The sequence below is a fragment of the Hyaena hyaena genome, unplaced genomic scaffold (genome assembly GCF_003009895.1).
Source record: "Hyaena hyaena isolate Hyena2069 unplaced genomic scaffold, ASM300989v1 scaffold_180, whole genome shotgun sequence".
Taxonomy (NCBI): domain Eukaryota; kingdom Metazoa; phylum Chordata; class Mammalia; order Carnivora; family Hyaenidae; genus Hyaena; species Hyaena hyaena.
The window spans coordinates 186198-205643 of record NW_024080811.1 but is presented as its reverse complement, the minus strand read 5'-3'; the positions used below and the strand labels follow the sequence as shown (position 1 = coordinate 205643).

Here is a 19446-nt window from a genome sequence, read left to right as displayed (position 1 = left end):
ATATCAGATTCAGGTGGCAAGCATGGGTGGTCTGAACAATTATGAATATTTGATCATATTTAAAATACATTTCATTGAAACAAGGTTTTCCAATAGTAGAGTTTCCTCTCTATTAAATAAATAAATATTTATGTTTAAATAAATATTTGTGGTGTTAAATAAAGCCATATCTAGGTGACCTCATCCAATAAGAATTCTTTATTCACTTGTATGTTAGAAGCATGTTTCAAGGTGGGAATGGGTATCAATGTATCTGGTGAAAGATATCTCATGCAAAGTTTGACTCAGATAAAAGACTGTTTCAGATAGCTGGATATCAAAACTTTAATTGTCAATTGTATTAGAAGGTAAATGATGAAAGGTTATATCATGGCTTAAAAATAATGTAATGGGAATGTTTTTCTGTTTGTATTTTGTTCATTTCTACAGCTGGATTCTGGTGGCACCATTACCATGGAGGAGCAGATCGTCCTTGTACTGAAAGCTAAAGTACAATGTGAGCTCAACATCACAGCTCAGCCCCAGGGAGGAGGTAAAGGTGCTGAAAAAATTGTGTCTCGCTGTGTCCTTACCCCAGTCCTCACAGAGACTTCAAATTGCCCTCCTAAGTTAGTGGTAGGGAGTTCCTCATCAGTCATTGTGTGTTTCTATGCGGAAGGTCATGGTAGCAGAATCATGCTCTTTTTGTCTCCTTCACTACAAGCTCTTCCCTCCCAATAGACAGAATGACTTGCCTGATTTCTGAATTTCAGAATAGCCTCTGAGCACGTGCACATCACTTCCTTTCTCAGGCCTCTCTTTGGGATCTGTTTGCCTGCAGAGAGCATGCATGCTGGTTTGCCCTTCACCAGGTAGTAAGCTTGGAGGGACAGGCTCTGCTGGTGGGTATTGCTTGCAGTTTTAGGTAGTATGTATAAATATCAGAAGAACAAAGAAGCAGGCCCTTTTGTGTGTACCCAGGCCCTGTTCTCAAAAGATTTTTTTCTTCTTAGTGAAGTGATTATTTAATTTCCATCGGCCTGACTCTTTATGCAATTTCTCCATTAGTTCCAAACTCAAGTGGGATGCTAAAAAAAACCAGAACTACAACACTACAGATGAGCTTGTGGTGGCATTGATGTTCTTGGATTGCTCTACTGTCACAGCTGTATGGGACCTGTGGCTTGTGGTGGTCCTTGTGGCCTGATGGTCACTCATAGTTTTCACTGGGGCCATTGAAAAAGCTATTTATTGGAATCTTTGGAGGAGTGGGAAAATTACAATGTTTTGTATGGGAAAATGCCTTGCCTTAATAGCTGAATATGTTTAAGGATTTTTTTTAAAAAAAAGGGAGGTGCTATTTACTGAATTTTCCTAAATTCCCAACATTCTGAATGCAGCAGATAATGTCTTTAAAGCTATGCCCTATTGTGAAATGTCTGGTTTGATCTACTTCATTCTAGTCTCCAAATATTTAAGAAAGTTTAAAGTTTATCAATAGCTTCTCCTGCTTGAATAATATATGCAGTTTGAAATACTTTAATTGCTTCCAAATTGTATGCTACTGTCATATAATTTTATGTTAGTAAAATCATATGGCTTTATTTTAATTGTATATTATAACTTTTGTTCAAGCCAAAATATGTCTTACAAGATTTTTTTATGTTAGAACTTGCTTGCAGCAAATGCTCTCAGTGTTTGTCTGAAAAGGTGTTTATTTTTGTCTCAGTCTTCAAAGCTACAGTTTTTCTGGACATATGACCCTTGGTTGAGAATTGTTTACTTTTAGCACCTGAATACTACTTCATTTTCCCCCTAGCTTCCACCGTTAATGGTGACAAATCAGTTTTCGGTCTTTGCTGATGGTTTGCTTTTTCTCTCTGGCTCCTTTTAAGAGCTTCAATTTGACTCTGATGTTCTACCATTTTATTCTGTATCTACGTATGGATTCATTTGATTTCTGGGGGCTAAAGATCTGTGTCTTTACTCAGTGGTGGGAATGTTTTGCTATTTTGTCTTTGAAACTTTGCTCTCCCCCATTCTTCTATTCTGTCCATCTGGAACTTTAATGAGACAAATGTAGGACCTTCTTATGCTACTCTTTGTGTCTTCATGTCTTATATATTTTCTTTTTGTTTGTTTGTTTCTCTACTGTTATTTTGGTAACTTCTTCAAATATATTTTCCAGTATGCTAACTCTTTGTTCACCTTTGTCTAATGGCTGTTTAGTCCATTTACTAGGTTAATTTTGATTATCCATTTTTCACATTGTAGAATCTTCATATTTAATTTTGATAGTGTTTTTTATCTTCAATAACTTTTCAACTTCTTTTTTTCTTAAACATATTTTATATTCTGCATTTGATAATTCTAATATCCATAGACTTTGCTTGTCAATGTGTATTATCATATATGGTGGTAATTTCCTGTGTGTCTAATGATTTATGACAAAAAACTCTTGGGGTCTCCATTTAAAGCACATTTTTCCAGAGACAATTTCTATTTGCTTCTGTGAGGTACCTATTGACCTGCCTACATCTATTTTAAACTAAATTTAGGCCACACATGAATGTGACCTTGTGCTTAGAAATTTTCAGAGGAGACTTTTTCCCATAGTTTACTATTCTTTTTTTTTTTTTTTTTTTAAATAGTTTTCTATTCTAACTCTCAATGGAGCCAGGAGTAAAAAAAGCCAATCTCTTTCTGAAGGATAGCTTTGTTTCTTGTTCACTCACTAAGGGCGTCATTTTGGGGGAGATCCTGAACTTATCCAGGGGTTTCCTGACTGCATCAGGCTTCAGGCTCATCTTTTGTTACCTGAACACAATCATAATCCAAGCTCTAAGCCAACAAGTCAGTAGAGACCACCCGGGTAAAGCCCCCATTGGAGTGCCCCCTGAGCCTATGGGATAATTTTTGGCCTGAGCTTTATTCCATTCATTTCTAGCAAGCAAAACTGTGTTTTAAGAAAGCAAGTTTTTGTACTAATCCAGTTTTTGTAGGTGCCTTGAATTAGGAAGGAGCTCTCTGACACTAAAAGTGTCAAAAAAGAGATTCACTCATGCCACCCGTGAAGAACACTGATTCTGATCTCAAACATGAGGGCTGCTAACAAGGAGCGACATCACTATGAAGGGATTTGTAAAGATTATTATGTATGAAGGCTCAATGAGCTATTTTCTATGGAGTGTCATGAAGTTTTGAGCTGGAAGATAGAGACTAGCTAGTCCAACATTGTCATCTTCAGTGTCCCTTTAACAGTTTGACAAATATATTACGTGTCCACTGCGTATTGCTTCTGTGGTCAGCACTGGAAAGAATGAACTGATTCTGTCTGGGCGCCACGAGATGATGACCTAGCGCGGGAGGTAGACGTCCTGCAGTACGGTGTGTGAGGTTAACAACAGAAATATCCCAACTACGGAACCAGTGAAAAAGGATCGTGATTGATTGGGAATGGATTGGAGGAGGCTTCCTGGAGGAATAATCATCCCATCTTAAGAGTAAAGGAGTAGGAATTAGATGTGTAGAGGAGGATAGTAAAAAGACATTCCTGCCACAGGGAATAGGATGGACAAAGGCGAGCAAGTATGAATTAGTCACATATCACATGAGTGACACATAAAAAAAATAATAAATGATCTGGATATAAACTTACTTAACACCTAAAATTTCTGAAGGTGTGAGACATGTAGATGAATAAATATGGAAAGAGAAAAGACACTTTCTTTGAGAACTTTTCCCATACAAATAGGATAGAATTAAATCTGGTCAAACTTGGATTGCCCTTTCAGTGAAAGATTATGTGTAATTATATGTAAATTGACTCAAAATTTCTTCAATTTGTCTGTAAAACACTAGAATGACATTTTGAATCCACTGGCTAATTTAAAAAATTTCCATTTTTAAATTCTTTTAAAGTTTAGAGATGCATATCAAAATATTTAGGAGCGAGGTATTATGCTGTCTGCAATTCACTTTAAAACACCCACAGTGAAAAATAAATTCGATGAAATGAATATGGTAAAATATGAACAAGTGTCAATTCTAGGTGATGTGTACATATGTAATATTCTCTGTTTTATTTATGAAAAAAAATTTGTAATAAAAATTAAACATTTTCCTCATGTCTATGAGAGAAAAGGAAAAGCAAATATACCTAGTTATAAAATGATTCAAGTAGTTAAAAGCAAAACTCAAAATATTAATGGTCCCAGTTCGACTTCACAAATGTGTGATTATATTGTGTTATGGGTAACTGTAGAACTGAAAAGAGACAAAGTTAGAGTCTCCAGATTTTAGATTGTTCTGTGTAAATATCACAGTTTGAAGAGCTTCACTAATAAATAGTTTGTCCTGGCCTACACAAAAGATTACAAGGAATGTAATTAATGGTGTTAATTTGTAAAGGGAGATTGGTGAGTCATCAGACAATTAATTAGTTTCTTGCTAATTAATGAAAGTATTTACTCATATGAAATGTAACATGATGAAAGAGTAGATGTTAATTAAGATCTCTGTAATATCTTTATGAGGTTATGGCCTCCCCAATCCTTTCAACCTTTGTGAATATTTAGTATTGTCAAAAGGCCACCTGAGAGATGAACACAATCTACAGAAACATTATATTTGGGGAATGTTGGTTTTCTGAATTTTGGGGGGTATATGTGTATGTGTGTCAGGTGGTATCTTACAGAGAACTAGAAAAGTGTCCTCTTTAGAGCGTGAGGAAAATGTCAACAGATTTGTCTCCATAGCAGTTTAAAAGCTACATAATTATAGAATAAACTGGTCATTGAATTTTAAACTTATATTAAGCCTTTATTCCATAATGTGACTAACTCTTGCTAAAAAATATCAAATAAAATCACAGAATACAATCTATAGGGACAACTAGTTACCAGAACATGAGAAGGCACAAGAATGTTTGTTCAGGTCTGGTTTATGTAGATTGCACAAAAGATATCTGGTAAAGGATCGGACAGTCCAGATAAATAAAGATGCATGACTTATTAAAGACAAGTGAATGGATGGGAAGCCATGTGGAATGCTATCAAAATACAGAAGAGTGCTTAGGATAAAGCTGATGAAAGAGATTGATTCATTGCCCTCTGCTTAAATAAGAAAGAAGAACAAAATGCAGGTAATGGGGAAAAGAAGCTGGGGAAACTGTGCCTCAGAAGTAGGAGCCAGTGCGATGGGTTCCTGGTTTACTTGTGTTATGTAAAGCCCAGGCTTTGATTATGTGAGCAAGGTGAGGCTGTTTCCAAGAAAACTTTCTCTTCTATAGAAAGAGTGTGGGCGAGGGAAGACATTTTCTTTTTCTTTTTGCTTCATCAATCCCCAAAGCAAATCAAGTTATTCGTTTCCATGTGCTATGGAGGACACTAAGAAGTTAATTTCAGGTTTATGCTGGATTCTTTTCTGTACAGATCAGTGTTTGCATGACTCTTCAAAACTGAACAAACAACCTGACATCATCAACATTAGCTAGAACAAAATTTCTCAGCTACAGTTAGTGGAATTGATAACTAAAAAATTGAGAGGGTTATAATGGATAGTACCTGTGGTAGCAGAATAAGGGTCCCCCCAAATAAGGAGATTATCCTGGATTATCTGGATGTGTTCAATGTAATCTCATGGTTCTTCAAAGTGGCAGAAGAAGGTGGGCACATCAGTAAGGGAGAAGGAGAATGGAGGAGATACTTGAAATGTGAGAAGAGTTTGACCTGCCTCTTGACTTTGAAGATGGAGGAAGGGGGTCATGACCAAGGAATGCAGGTGACTTCTAGAACTTGACAGCCAGAAAGGAAGGGGGAAACTCAGTCCTAGGTGTACTCACTGGATTTCTGACATAAAGAAATAGTGAGATAATAAGTTTGGGTTATTTGAAGCCATTACCCTTGTGGTAATTTATTTTGGTAGCAATAGAAAAATGAATACAGCACTCATTGAGAGTAATCTCATTTTGAAATGGAAGATATGTTCTCTTCTTGGAAGTTCCCACACAGATGATGGAGAGGGGTCCTGAAGAACACAGAGTGTTGGCATTGACTGACATTGTCAAGTGCCGGTCCGGTGCCGGGTGGCTAATGCAGGGAGCAAAGACAGAATTCCCTGCCTTCAGGGTCCCTGTGGTTTCAGAAACCAATAATAAAATAACACTTAATATTGGAAAGCAATGAAAGCTCAGGTAAAAATAGAGCAGGAAAGGGAAAAAGGAGTGTGTTAAATGTAATTCTAAATGGGGAAAAGTTACTCAGGAGTGACCATGTGAGTAAAAGTCTGTGGGACAGAGGGGGATAAGTGGTGAGGCCATGGGGGAATTGAAGTGGAAGGAGGGCAGGAGGACCTTGGCTGCGATAAATAAATACTGGGAGCTTGCAGGGGCTTTCGAACATTATAAGGACTTGGCTTTTGCTGGGAGTGAGATGGGAAGCCTTTGGGGGAGATTTGGGCCTGTTGTGTGAATAAGTGAAAGGAGAGGAAGAATGGAATCTGGAAGCCAGATATACACTTCAATGAAAAGTGTCTTCAATTTATGTGTAAAAAACTAAAATGGCACTTTGAATTCACTAGTTAATTTAAGAAATTTCCATTGTTAAATTCTACTTAAGTTGAGAGATTCATATTAAAATATTAGCTATTACGCTGTCTGCAATTTCCTTTAAAATACCACAGAGAAAAATAAATTACATGAAATAAATATGGTAAATTATTAGCAAGTGTCATTTCTAGGTGATGTATATATATAATGTTCTCTGCTTTATTTATGAAAAACATTTTGTAATAGAAAGAAAATAAACATTTTCCTCACGTCTGTGAAATAAATGGAAATGGAAATGCAACTACCTAGTTATAAAATGATTCAAGTAGTTAAAAACAAAACTCCAAATATTATTGATCTCAGTTTGACTTCACTAACGTGGTTATATTGCATCATGGGTAATTATAGCACTGAAAAGAGAAAGTTGGAGTCTCCAAATTTCATTTTATTTTATTTTGTTAAGTTTATTTATTTATTTTGAGAGAGAGAGAGATGGGGAAGGGGGGCAGAAAAAGAGGGAGAGAGAGAATCCCAAACAGGCTCCTCGTTGTAAGCACAGAGACTGACCTAGAACTTGGTCTCATGAACTGTGAGATCATGACCTGAACCAAAATCAAGAGTTGGATGCTTAACTGACTGAGTCACCCAGGTGCCCCAGGAATTTCCAAGTTTTAAAATGGAAATATCATGGCCTGACAAGCATAGACCACAGGTGTGGCAATGGAGGTTGTGAGAAGTGGTTGCACTCTGGATGTACTTTGTCCATTCAGTCCCCCCGACTCTGTATCTTTATACTTGATTCTTGAGGAGAGTAAATTTTGTGAGTGCATTTAAAGAAAGAGATAAGTGTTAGACTTAAACAAATTTCTAGAATTATTGGTAAAAAAGAAAAAAAGGATCACTGGTAAAAAGGCAAACCCAAATCTTGGAGCGTATCTGTGAAGCTCAATCTGTTTCATATATATTTTTTAACATCAGTTTTTTAAAAAAATTTAGAGTAAAACAATGTAGCTATAACTATCATAGAATTTACTACAGAGGTTTTTCACAATGAATTCCAATGTTTCTTCTGTATTAATTGCTATAACTCATATATTGTGGAATCACTAAAATATGTTTAATTTATGCAAATCAAGTGTTCTTACTAATGGCCCTTTAAGGAAGCTGGTGGTTGTACCTTAGGGTATTTGCATCACATCTATGCCATTCTTGTTTGCACAACTACTAATTTGTTTTACATTTTGCTGCAGGTATTTTGAGTGCATTTAATATCTGGTTCCAATTACATTTTTGTTTATTTGCTTTTTAATTTTTTCCTTGATTAGAGGGAAATTGTTTCCCAGAATGGGATGGACTCATTTGTTGGCCCAGAGGAACAGTGGGGAAACTATTGGCTGTGCCATGCCCTCCTTATATTTATGACTTCAATCATAAAGGTATTGAGTTTTTCTGCAATGGTTATTTTGGAATGGAAATGTACTCCCCTCCCCCGCAATGGATGCCAAGGGAACTGGGCAATCTCAGTGTTTTCCTTCATGTCTTTACAGGAGTTGCTTTCCGACACTGTAACCCCAATGGGACGTGGGATTTTATGTACAGTCTAAATAAAACATGGGCTAATTATTCAGAGTGCCTTCGTTTTCTGCAGCCAGATATCAGCACAGGAAAGGTAATGATATTGGGGGGGGGGATGCCTGGATGGCTCAGTTGGTTAAGCATCTGACTCTTGATTTCGGCTCAGGTTGTGGTCTCATGGTTTGTGAGTTTGAGCCCTGCGTCTGGCCCCTGCACCGTCAGTGTGCTTGGGATCCTTTCTCTTTCACCCTCTCTGTCTGCCCCTTCCCACCCTATCAAAATAAATAAACTTAAAAAAAAAAAGGAAACGTAATGATATATTTTGTATTTGCAAACCCCTAAGGGAAAACAGAATATTTTTATGCAGTTCTTGATTGTCAACTACTATATGTAAAAATCATTTTATTCTGGGACATAAAGATTATAAAAGATAAAAGCAAGGTTAGAATCTTTTAGATATCTGGTTAAGGAAAGGTGTGGGACCTGAAACATTCTGTATTTACTTTAGGTTAGTGTTGTCTGGCTGAGATATAGGCATATATACTAATAAATATGTGTCAGTGTGTGTACATTATGTTTATATTATATTGTACTATGCTATATTACATTATATTATACATAAAAATTGAGATAGGTATTCAGCAACAGGATTCATGATTTCCTTTTTGTTACCTGTGTATGACTCCTTCTCATTTCACTCTATATTCCTGAAGGAGATTTGTATTTAAAAGATATATTTTTCATTTCATAAGATTAACCATAGGTGATTTCATTAGTATTTGTAAGATTAGAGTTGTAGAATTAAGGAGCAGCAAGGGGCATCTATAAGTCTTCCAGATGACACCTTAATTTTACACGAGTCAGCTCAGAAGCAGAGATTTGGGGTGTTAGCGTGACCCAGCTCGCTGATGATGGGATCTAAAGTGGAATCCTGATCTCCAAATTTCTCATCAGTACTGTTTGCGGTATAGCTATTATATATAAACTTTGGAAACTTCTAGATAATCACTTTTACGTGACACATAGGCTTTAAAAATCATGTTTAATTCCCATCACTCAACCCACATAAGTAAAATTCTTGTTGTATATGCATATGATGTTAGGAGTGAATATGATAAATGGATGTATAAATGATTTCTATGGGGACCTGAGAACAGTCTCCAATACATGAACTGCCAGCATTAGACCTTTTTCCTAATGCTTAATTTTTTTTTTTAGTCAGTGTGGGGGGTGAACAGGGAGAGCAGGAAGAGAAGTGGTGAGTTGACGATGTCTTTGATTTCGCACTAATAGAAATTCCTTTCTTAGCTTTCTTCTTTTCTGACCTAAAGTGCTACCACCTTAATGAACTCTCTAGTAAGTTGTTGAAAGACCTTCAGCTTTATATTTCATTGCTGACGTTACTCAATGTGAGAAGATGATGGATTCCACTATGGAGCTGAAACTAACAATGAGTTCATATAAAATGCTTCAAAATAATTTTAATTTCATTGACAGAAGTAAACAGTATTTATTGTGATGAATTTATTTGTGCATTAAATGATGATGCAAGTCTTCCATGACTTTTAAACAGTTATTCAGTTAAATCATGGTTTTATTTACACTGAACTCTAATCTTAGAACCACTCTTTGTGATTACTGTGTATTCCAATAATCAAAGTAGCCTAGGATAGTAATACACCCAACTATGTACTAGTTCATGTGAAAATGATCTAAAAATTAATTGAGGAGTGCCTGGGTGGCTCAGTCAGTTAAGCATCCAACTCTTGATTTTGGCTCAGAGCGTGATCTCATTGTTCATGAGTTCAAGCCCTGCATCAGGCTCTAAACTGACAATGGGGAGCCTGCTTGGGATTCTGTCTCCCTCTCTCTCTGTCCCTCCCTGCTTGCTCTCTCTCTCAAAATAAATAAAACATAAACTTAAAAAAATAACTCAAAGATTTGATGAATTTTGTTAGCATATTATATTTCCTTAATTAAAAATATAAAGTGTTTTATATTGCTTACAACCCTTACACAATAATTTGAGAAAACTTAAGAATACTAAATATCCCCTACTAAGAAAACTGGATATGTCCTGAAGTTTCGATATACTCTAGAGCAAAGTGATATTACTTATTTATGTCATTAATTCTTAATGGTTAGAAGGAGAGCTTTTGTATAAGGAACAACAAATAAACAAAAGAGTGTGCATTGAGAATAAATATCTTTATTGGGGGAAATAAATTGAAGATATTTTACACATCTATTGTTTTGTTCCTTAAATAATTTCCTTATTGTTGGCTTAACAAAATGAGACACTTACTATTAGTAAAAAGATAGGAAGGAACTCTTCTGATAGGCCATAATCTTTGAGAGTATTGTATTTAAAATAGTAGTATACTCTAAAAATTACCATATCTAAAGGCTAAATGAACTTCTGGAAAGCAATGTGGCAAAATATATGAAAAAAACTTCAAAGTGGTCATAACCTTTGATCTACTAATGTTACTTCTAAGATTCAAGTAAAAGATTTGGACTGGGGGGAATTGAACGGACAAAATGTTCCTTGAACCACTAATTATTATAGTGAGTATTCTGAAGAATATAAGTTTTCAGTGAAGCACCTTCCAGAGAAGGTTAAATAAGCTTATATAAATTTTTTTGTAAAGAGTTTTTGGTCTTAGGAAGTTCCTTTGTTATACAGTTAACAGAAAAAAGAATCAAGTAATAAAGTTGAATGTATATTAAGAATTTGATGTTCAAAACAATAGAAAATGCTTCATAGAGACAGAATGGAAAGAAATACACAAAATACAATGCTTGTTTTTGGTTGGCAGGAATTCAGGAGATTTTTTCCCCCATCTTTTGTATTTTACACATTATCCAAATATTTTCTATACAAAGTTTTAGTATTTTATTCACTGATAATAAAATGTAGTAAACATTTTTACAAAGGAATAAGAGGCAAAATCTTTTGCTTCCAGTTAAGATATAGGAAGTTGTGACAATAGGAAGAGATTGAATAAGATGCAAAATTGGAAATTTGTAATAACTCACCATGAGCTGAGGATGCCAAGAACTCTAAATGATCCTAATTCTAGAAGTGGGCAAGCCCTTCCTATATAAGAGAGGAGACCTGTGACTGCTATTTATCCCTGGGTTTGTAGCAGAAGAGGAACAACCACGCCATCACAGGGGACAAAAAGAAGAGCCAGGCTTTGAAACCAACTTTTCACAGACAAGAGTTGGCATGAGAGCTTAGATTTCCAAGAAGTGAGCGCCATTCACAGTGAGCTATCACCTACCAACATGTTTCCCACGGGGCTTCACTGAGTGTGTGGAGGCCCTGTGCCAACGGCTGTGGGTAGCACAGAGGGAGCTGAGAAACATTCCCCACGAGGTGTGTAGGGCTCTCAGAATGGGAGGCAGCAGGTGGCCAAGGCATGGGACAGAACAGAGGAGCTGAGAGATGTGCCTTGAGGCCCGTGGGGCCTTCACTAGATGCATGATTGTACAGCCCAAATGCCAGGGAAGGGCAGGAGAGCAAAGCAAGAGCCCTCGCAACTCAAAAAGCTGACGGATGATTCAAATACCAACAAAAGTTCTATGGCTTGGAAACTGTCAAGTGGGCTAAAATCCACCTCATGGCCGCTAGAGGCTGCTGGTGCTAAGATCTCCGGGTCTGCTGAAGGCGTGCTGGTTCTGCTCTCAAAACCTAAAACTAAGATAAAAGGAATCCCCCCAAAAATAAAACAAAAAACTACAACAGAGCTCAACTCAGCTTAACAACAGGGTAACCCAGCCTCCCGACCCCAGAAGACTGACAGAGGAAGAGGCCTGCCCTTTTCAGGCTGTTAACATCATAGACTTTAGTCCCTACTATTCTTTTACTAAAGGGCCTGGAATGTAACACAAAATTATAAGGCAAGGATCCGAAATCTGTAGCAAGAATAACAGCAGGAAAAAAAATCCGGATGATCCAGATGTTGGAATTTGCAGATGAGTACTTAATAATAACTATTGCAAATATGTTAGATGATTTAGTGAATGACAAAGGTACATAAAACAGTTGGGAAAATCAGAGAAATAAAAACTGAAAAAAATAACAAAAAGGAAATTCTAAAATGGAAATATTCAATTCAAAAATGAATTCATTTGATAAGGTCAACAGCACACTGGATACAGCATGGTAAAGGATCGATGCCCTTAGGGGAGCCTGGGTGGCTCAGCAGGTTAAGCCTCAGGCTCTTGATTTCAGCTCAGGTCATGATCTCATGGGTTAGTTACTTTGAGCTTCTCATCGAGCTTTGTGCTGACAGTGTGGAGCCTGCTTGGAATTCTCTCTCTCCCCTCTCTTTCTGGTCCTCCTCTGCTTGCTCTCTCTCTCTCTCTCTCTCTCTCTCAAAATAAATAAATAAATTAAAAAAAAATAAAATCTTAAAAGCAGAAAGAAAAAGGGCATATTATATCCAAGGGAACAGCAATATAAAAGATGCCTGCCTTTTAGTCAGAAAGAGTGGAGGCCAGAATACAGTGGGATGACATCTTTAAAGTGATCCTATATATTAGGTTGAAGGTAAAAAAATGATACATTTCAGATAAAACAAAATGAAAGAATCTTTGTCATACCTTCAGTATAGGAAATATTCAAGAAAGTCCTTTAGGGTAAAGAGAACTTTATCAGATGGGAGCATAGATTAGTAGGAAGGAATGAGAAGTACCAGAATGGGTATATATGTGGATGAGAATGACAGAGAAGGGGCACTTGGGTGGCTCAGTTGGTTGGGTGTCTGACTTTGGTTCAGGTCATGATCTCACAGCTCATGAGTTAGAGCCTTGTGTAGGGCTCTGTGCTGACAGCTCAGCTGGAACCTGCTTCAGATTCTATGTTTCCCTCGCCCTGCCCCTCCCCCACTTGTGATCTGTCTTTCTCTCTCAAAAATAAACATTTAAAAAAAATTATTTATTTATTTTCAATGTTTTATTTATTTCTAGGAGAGAGAGAGAGACAGCGTGAGCAGGGGAGGGTCAGAGAGAGAGGGAGTCACAGACTGAAACAGGCTCCAGGCTCTGAGCTGGCAGTCAGCACAGAGCCCGACGCGGGGCTCGAACCCACGAACCGCGGGATCATGACCTAAGCGAAAGTTGGACGCTTAACCGACTAAGCCACCCAGGCACCCCTAAAAAAAAAATTTTAAATGACAGACTAAAACAATAAATAAAACTCTATTCTTATCCTCATTGCTATTTTATATCTAATCTTTATATCTGTGTCTATAATTTAATTCATTTAAAAGTCTATTGACTGCTTAAAGCAAACAAATGGTTTCTTATTAGGGTTTATAAATTATGTAGACAGAATCTAAAAGGGATGTATTCTGGGAAGCAAAATTGAGTATATTAGTTTGTGAAATAGTTCAATATTATGTAATGTAGGTTCTGATAAGTTCGGGATGCATAACTGCTAAAAAGTAACACAAGTACAATATTAAGAAATACTTGATTGGACCCTCTCCCCTCCCCAAATAGAAGGTAAGGAAGTAGGTACAGCGGAACAAAGAGGAGATAGGACATCCAGAATGCAAGCACCAATGTGTTATTATTAAACCCACCCCTAGCAATGATTATATTCAATGTAAATGAAGTAAACAGTTACTTAAAAGGCAGAATGGGTAATAAAATTTCTCCTAATTATATATAGTCTTCAAGAAATGTACTCTAAATAGAAAGATACAGATGAATGTGAAGATAATAGATTTGTTGATATCAAAAGGGTAGATAAATTATATGCAGTGCATACATTAGGCATAAAAGAGTTGGTGTGAGTAGGTAGACTTGAAGACAGTAATGCCAACATGGAGGGACATATCAGAGTGATAAAATAACCCACTTACCAGGAGGAAATAACAGTCCTAAATATGCATGCATCTAGGGGCTTCATAAAGCAAAAATTGTCAAAGCTAAAGGGAGACATGATCAAATCCCATCATATTGGAATTTATAAAAATACCATTCTCTCAGTAATTGGTAAAACAATTAGGTAAAAACTTCCATAGCATATATTTAAAACAATTTGATTAAAATGACATTTATAGAACACAATAGCCAAACACTACAAAATTCACATTCTTTTAAATTACACACCAAAAGTTCAAGTGTCAACAAATCTCGAGATGAAAATCATACAGAGTATATTTTCTCGACACAAAAGAATTAATTGAATTCAATTAAAATAAAATATGTAGACAGTTGACAATATGTGTTGGAAATATGTGACCCATGGCAAAAGTGTGAACTGAATAATTATCAAAGCTGAATATATCAAAAATTGGGGGAAACAGTGAAAACAGAGCTTTTTTTTTTTATAGCTTTCAGTGCATAATTAGAAAGGAAGAAAGGTAACCATTCAGTAATCAAAGGTTCCACATTAAACAGTACACAATAATACCTACCACAAAAAGAGACATCAAAATGGAATTCTACAAAATGTTCAAGTAGCCCACTGTGTGGCAGGAAAAATAAAAGAGAGAAATGGAAAATAGAACAACAGAAAAAAGAAAATAAAATGATGGACTTAGCCTTAACATATCAATATTATATTTAAAAAATGGTGTAAATATACCAATTAACAGAGATTGAAGAAATCTATTAAAAAGCATGACTCAAATGTATGCTGTCTACAAAGTTTGGAACATTTAAAATATAATGATACACATAGATTATACACATACTATACCATACTATTCGGCATAAAAAAGAACAAGCTTGATATATGCAATAGCTTGAATGGATCTTGAGTGAAAAAAGCCAATCTCAAAAGGTCACATACTTTATGATTCCATTTCTATAACATTTATGAAATTATATATTTTTTAAACTTAAAAATTTTTTTTAATTTTTTTTTTACTTTTGAGAGAGAAAGAGACAGAACATGAGTAGGAGAGGGGCAGAGAGAGAGGGAGACACAGAATCTGAAGCAGGCTCCAGGCTCTGAGCTGTCAGCATAGAGCCTGACCTGGGACTAGAACTCACAGACTTGAGATCATGACTTGAGCCAAAGTTGGGCGCTTAAATGACTGAGCCACCCAGGTGCCCCTGAAATGACAAAATTATAGAGATACAGAAATGTACAAATGTGATAACATGATGTAGAATTATAAATGCACAATTGCACCATATCAAATTTCTGCCTTTGTAATTTTAGTATAATTATGTTAAGATGTAACCATTGGAGAATACTGAGTAAAGGACACATAGGACATTTTTTACTGTCTTTTCCAGTTTTTGTGAATTTGTAATTATTTTAAAAAATTAAAAAGGAATGGATCATTCATTCATGTAGCAATATTGGTGAATATCAAAAACATTATTTTGACAAAAACAGTATATACTATCTAATTCTTAGTCCAAGAACAGTCAAAAAGTACATGAAGTACATGAACAGATGGTACCAATTTGTGATGACAGAAATTGGAACAGTGGTTACAAGGGGATGAATGGTGGGTGGTTTTCTTGACTGGCCAGGGGCACAGCAAAGTTGGTTTGTCAAAAACCCATCAAACAGTTCATTTGAGATCTGTATTTCATGTGAATGATGGCTCAATAAAAACTGAAAGAGCCAAAGATTGGAAAGAGCCCAAATGTCCATCGATGGATGAATGGATAAAGAAGATGTGGTGTATATATACAATGGGGTATTACTCAGCAATCAAAAAGAATGAACTCTTGCCATTTGCAACTACATGGTTGGAACCAGAGGGTATTATGCTAAGCGAAATTAGTCAATCAGAGAAAGACAAATATCATATGACTTCACTCATATGAGGACTTTAAGATACAAAACAGATGAACATAAGGGAAGTGAAGCTAAAATAATATAAAAACAGGGAGGGAGACAAAACATAAGAGAGTCTTAAATATAGAGAACAAACAGAGGGTTACTGGAGGGGTTGTGGGAGGGGCGATGGGCTACATGGGTAAGGGGCATTAAGGAATCTACTCCTGAAATCACTAACTTGGAATCTACTCCTATATGCTAACTAACTTGGGTGTAAATTTAAAAAATAAATTAAATAAAAGAAAAAAATAAAAAAGGAAAAAACCAAACCAAAACAAAAAAATAAATGGAAGTTACAGTAAACAATTTAAAAAAATTAAAGAAAGCTAGAACTAATATTCCAAGAATGACATATCGTTTTTACACGTTTCCTTTTAAAATAGCCATGTAACATGCTTTTTGTTTACCTCAAATATCACATTAGATATACAGTTCCAAGTAATTAAAGTGGATAGCACAAAAATTCATGAAGTAAATATTGCAACATTTAATTTGGCCTCAATTAAGCAAGAAATGTCCAAGATTATTATTATATCTTTAACTCTGACTTGAATTTAGAAAGTAAAAGGAAGACCAGATAAATAACCAATGTTCTATAAATGGGATAATACATTGCCTGTCTCTAAACAGAGGAAAACATGATTTTTAAGTTTATGTACATCTACTTATTTGTTCAAACCTGTTTTTCTAATTAAATCTCTTCCCCGTCAGCAAGAATTCTTTGAACGCCTCTATGTCATGTACACAATTGGATATTCTATCTCCTTCGGTTCCTTGGCTGTGGCTATTCTCATCATTGGTTACTTCAGGTGAGTGATCCCCTATGCATTTCTCCATGAAGGAACAGGTTTTGTTTCCTATGCATCGAAGACGTAGAGGTGTCAAAATTTCTGTCTCCAAGCACTTTTCTCAGCATAAGTTTTTGAATTCACCCCAGTGTTATGATATTTGGCATTGAAATTTTATTTTTCATGAGGAGATTCAGGGTTTTTATTTTTGTTGTTGTTTAAAAAATGAAAAAAAATTTTAAAAAAGCATTAAAGCAGTATGAAGCCAGTAAGTCAATAGATCATTCAGGACAGTATGCTGTTTGCAAAGTGACACATGCAGAGCGGAACAGAATGAGTTACAAAAATTTTCATTCCTGGTGCAAAGACTTCATTTTTCCCAAATGAATTTGGTGCCCTTGGACCAAAATTCATTTGAAATAATTTCCCAAATTATCTGATGATATATATAAAATAATCACGTTTATTGCTTCTGTTGTGGTTTGTTTTTTATCCATTGAAACTTTTGCCTGATTCGATTCAACTTAATCTAAATCAATACAAAATTTTGAGCACCGGTATGCAGATACAACAGTGCACAGCATGTATGGGAAAGGTATTCTCATTATGCTTGCAGCTGCTTTGTGATACAAAGAGCTGAAGAAACAATTAGTATACAGTGTGAGAAGTGCTGTGATTCAGGTGGTGGATGGTAATTTGGGATGGCAGTGTTAAGAAGATGAGGGAAGACTGAAATGAAGTGAAATCTCAAAAGACATGGGAGTATAAATAAGATTTAACCAACAAGGAACCTTGGAGAACAGAGTTTAGATCAAGACAAGTTTATGTCAAGAAAAGCATGGAATATTTGAGATTTCAGAGTTGTGGTGTAGGTAAGTGATGGGCACTGAGACAGGAGAGGTAAGCAGGGTTGAGGATGTTTTGAGACCTGAAGGTTATAGGAAGAAATATGAACTTTACCCAAAGAGCAATGAGGAGCCATTGAAGAATTTTAAGCAGAAGAGTGACATGAAAGGTCATTTGTAAGGTGGAGAGTGAGTTGGTGGGAGGCAAAATAGGAAGCTCATTTGGAAGAGGCTGTTAGAATAATTCAGGACCAGAAGATGGTGGCCTGGCCAACAGCAGTGGCTTTGAGGATTGGATAGAAATGGAAGGTTTTGAGGTATATTAATTAAGACAATATAATTTTAAGAATTTAGTGGCAAATTATGTGTGGGGAGAGAGAGGAGGGTAGATGACAGATTCAAAAAACAAAATGTTTTATATTTTGTTTCTGACCATCTTACAATCTCCTCTTCCTTGAAACTTCTCATATTTATTTCCTGTTTTGTCTTTCTCTTTTGTTTTATCATGATCTAATATGATGTTCTACTTATTTATCTTTTTATTTATCTCTTCGTCTAGAATGTAAAACTACATAAGAGCATTATTTTTTTTCTGTTTGCTCATTGGAGCATTCTTAGTAGTTGCAATGTACTTGATTTGTAGTAATGCTTAATAAATAGTTGTTGAATTAATAAATAAATGACTAGTTTAATATTCCAACTACTTCTTCTAAAATGATGACTCTTATTATGGTATAGTTTATATTTTCAAAACTTTTACTTTATTGATTCACTAGTCCATCTACTCAGTAAGCATTTTTCTCTGTCATATGGTAGACTCTTTTTAGTACTGATGGAGAACAGGTTAAGATATGTTGCAGACTGGAAAAGGAGTATATAAGCCATTGAGAGAGACTGACTCATTAAATGATTATAAAATAAAATACTGTTAGTACTATAATACAGGTTTTTATAAAGAGCTTTGGGAAGACCAAGGTACTAGTCCAAAACTGACTAGATGAGAGAGAGAGAGAGAGACTTCCCAGATCAACAGACATGTGAACTGATGTTGCAATGATGAGAAGGAATTCAATGCATTCCAGATGATGGGAACAGAATGTGCAAAACTCAGAGGCAGGAAGGAGCAGAGTAGATGCTGAGAACATAGAAGAGTCCAGTGTGAATGCAGCATTTGATTTACAGGGAGAAGTATCCAGGTAGGAATGGCCAGGAAGAAACTAGATTTTGTGGCATTGGGTTTGCAGGCCCTTGTCAAAGGCTTTGAATTTTGTCTTGGAAAGGTAGAGAATAGGGAGCTAATGAAGTTGTTAAGTAGAAGGGGACCACCATCAGATCTGTAAAATTACGAAGGTGTTCTCAAAACAGTCTTGTGAAATTGGCTTGGCAGTATTATCTCATTTTAGAGACACCACTGAAGCTCAGTGTCCAAGGTCACAAGGTCCCAGATGATCCAATTGGAAACAGAACCTTCATCTTCCAACTCCTATCCAGTCCATTCCATTATACTAAGTGTAGCTCTGGTTGTTTAGAATAAGAAGTGAATATTTATGAGAAAAAAACCCTACACAAAATTTCAGGAGGATACACATCACTAAGTAGTAATTCTTCAATTTACGTAGTCATTTATCACTCTATTTAACAAATTCTTTTCTATATAGTACTTTTTATACAATTATTGTACTATATAGCAGAATGCTATACAAAAATTTGAGAAACTTCCATCTCACAAAACAAAGTACTTTTTTTAATGGGATAGTAAATTGTGTTGAGTCTTCTAAAAATCCATACCTATTTATATCCTCTGATGGCACTATTCACAGTCAATGGTTTCCACAAACACCTGAAAACCTATCTGGTAAAATCCCACTTGATTGTGAAGAAACTCCCCCAAAA

General features: G+C 35.8%; 1 protein-coding gene across 1 annotated transcript in view; it reads left to right on the top strand.

Annotated features, from left to right (window-relative positions):
* The window catches only part of PTH2R (parathyroid hormone 2 receptor), an 85288-nt gene that overhangs the window by 26727 nt on the left and 39115 nt on the right, over positions 1 to 19446 (top strand). The window contains exons 2-5 of the mRNA XM_039240661.1: positions 430 to 532; positions 7852 to 7962; positions 8074 to 8195; positions 16632 to 16729. Of these exons, the coding sequence (XP_039096592.1) occupies positions 430 to 532; positions 7852 to 7962; positions 8074 to 8195; positions 16632 to 16729 (434 nt within the window). The remainder of the gene's footprint in view (positions 1 to 429; positions 533 to 7851; positions 7963 to 8073; positions 8196 to 16631; positions 16730 to 19446) is intronic.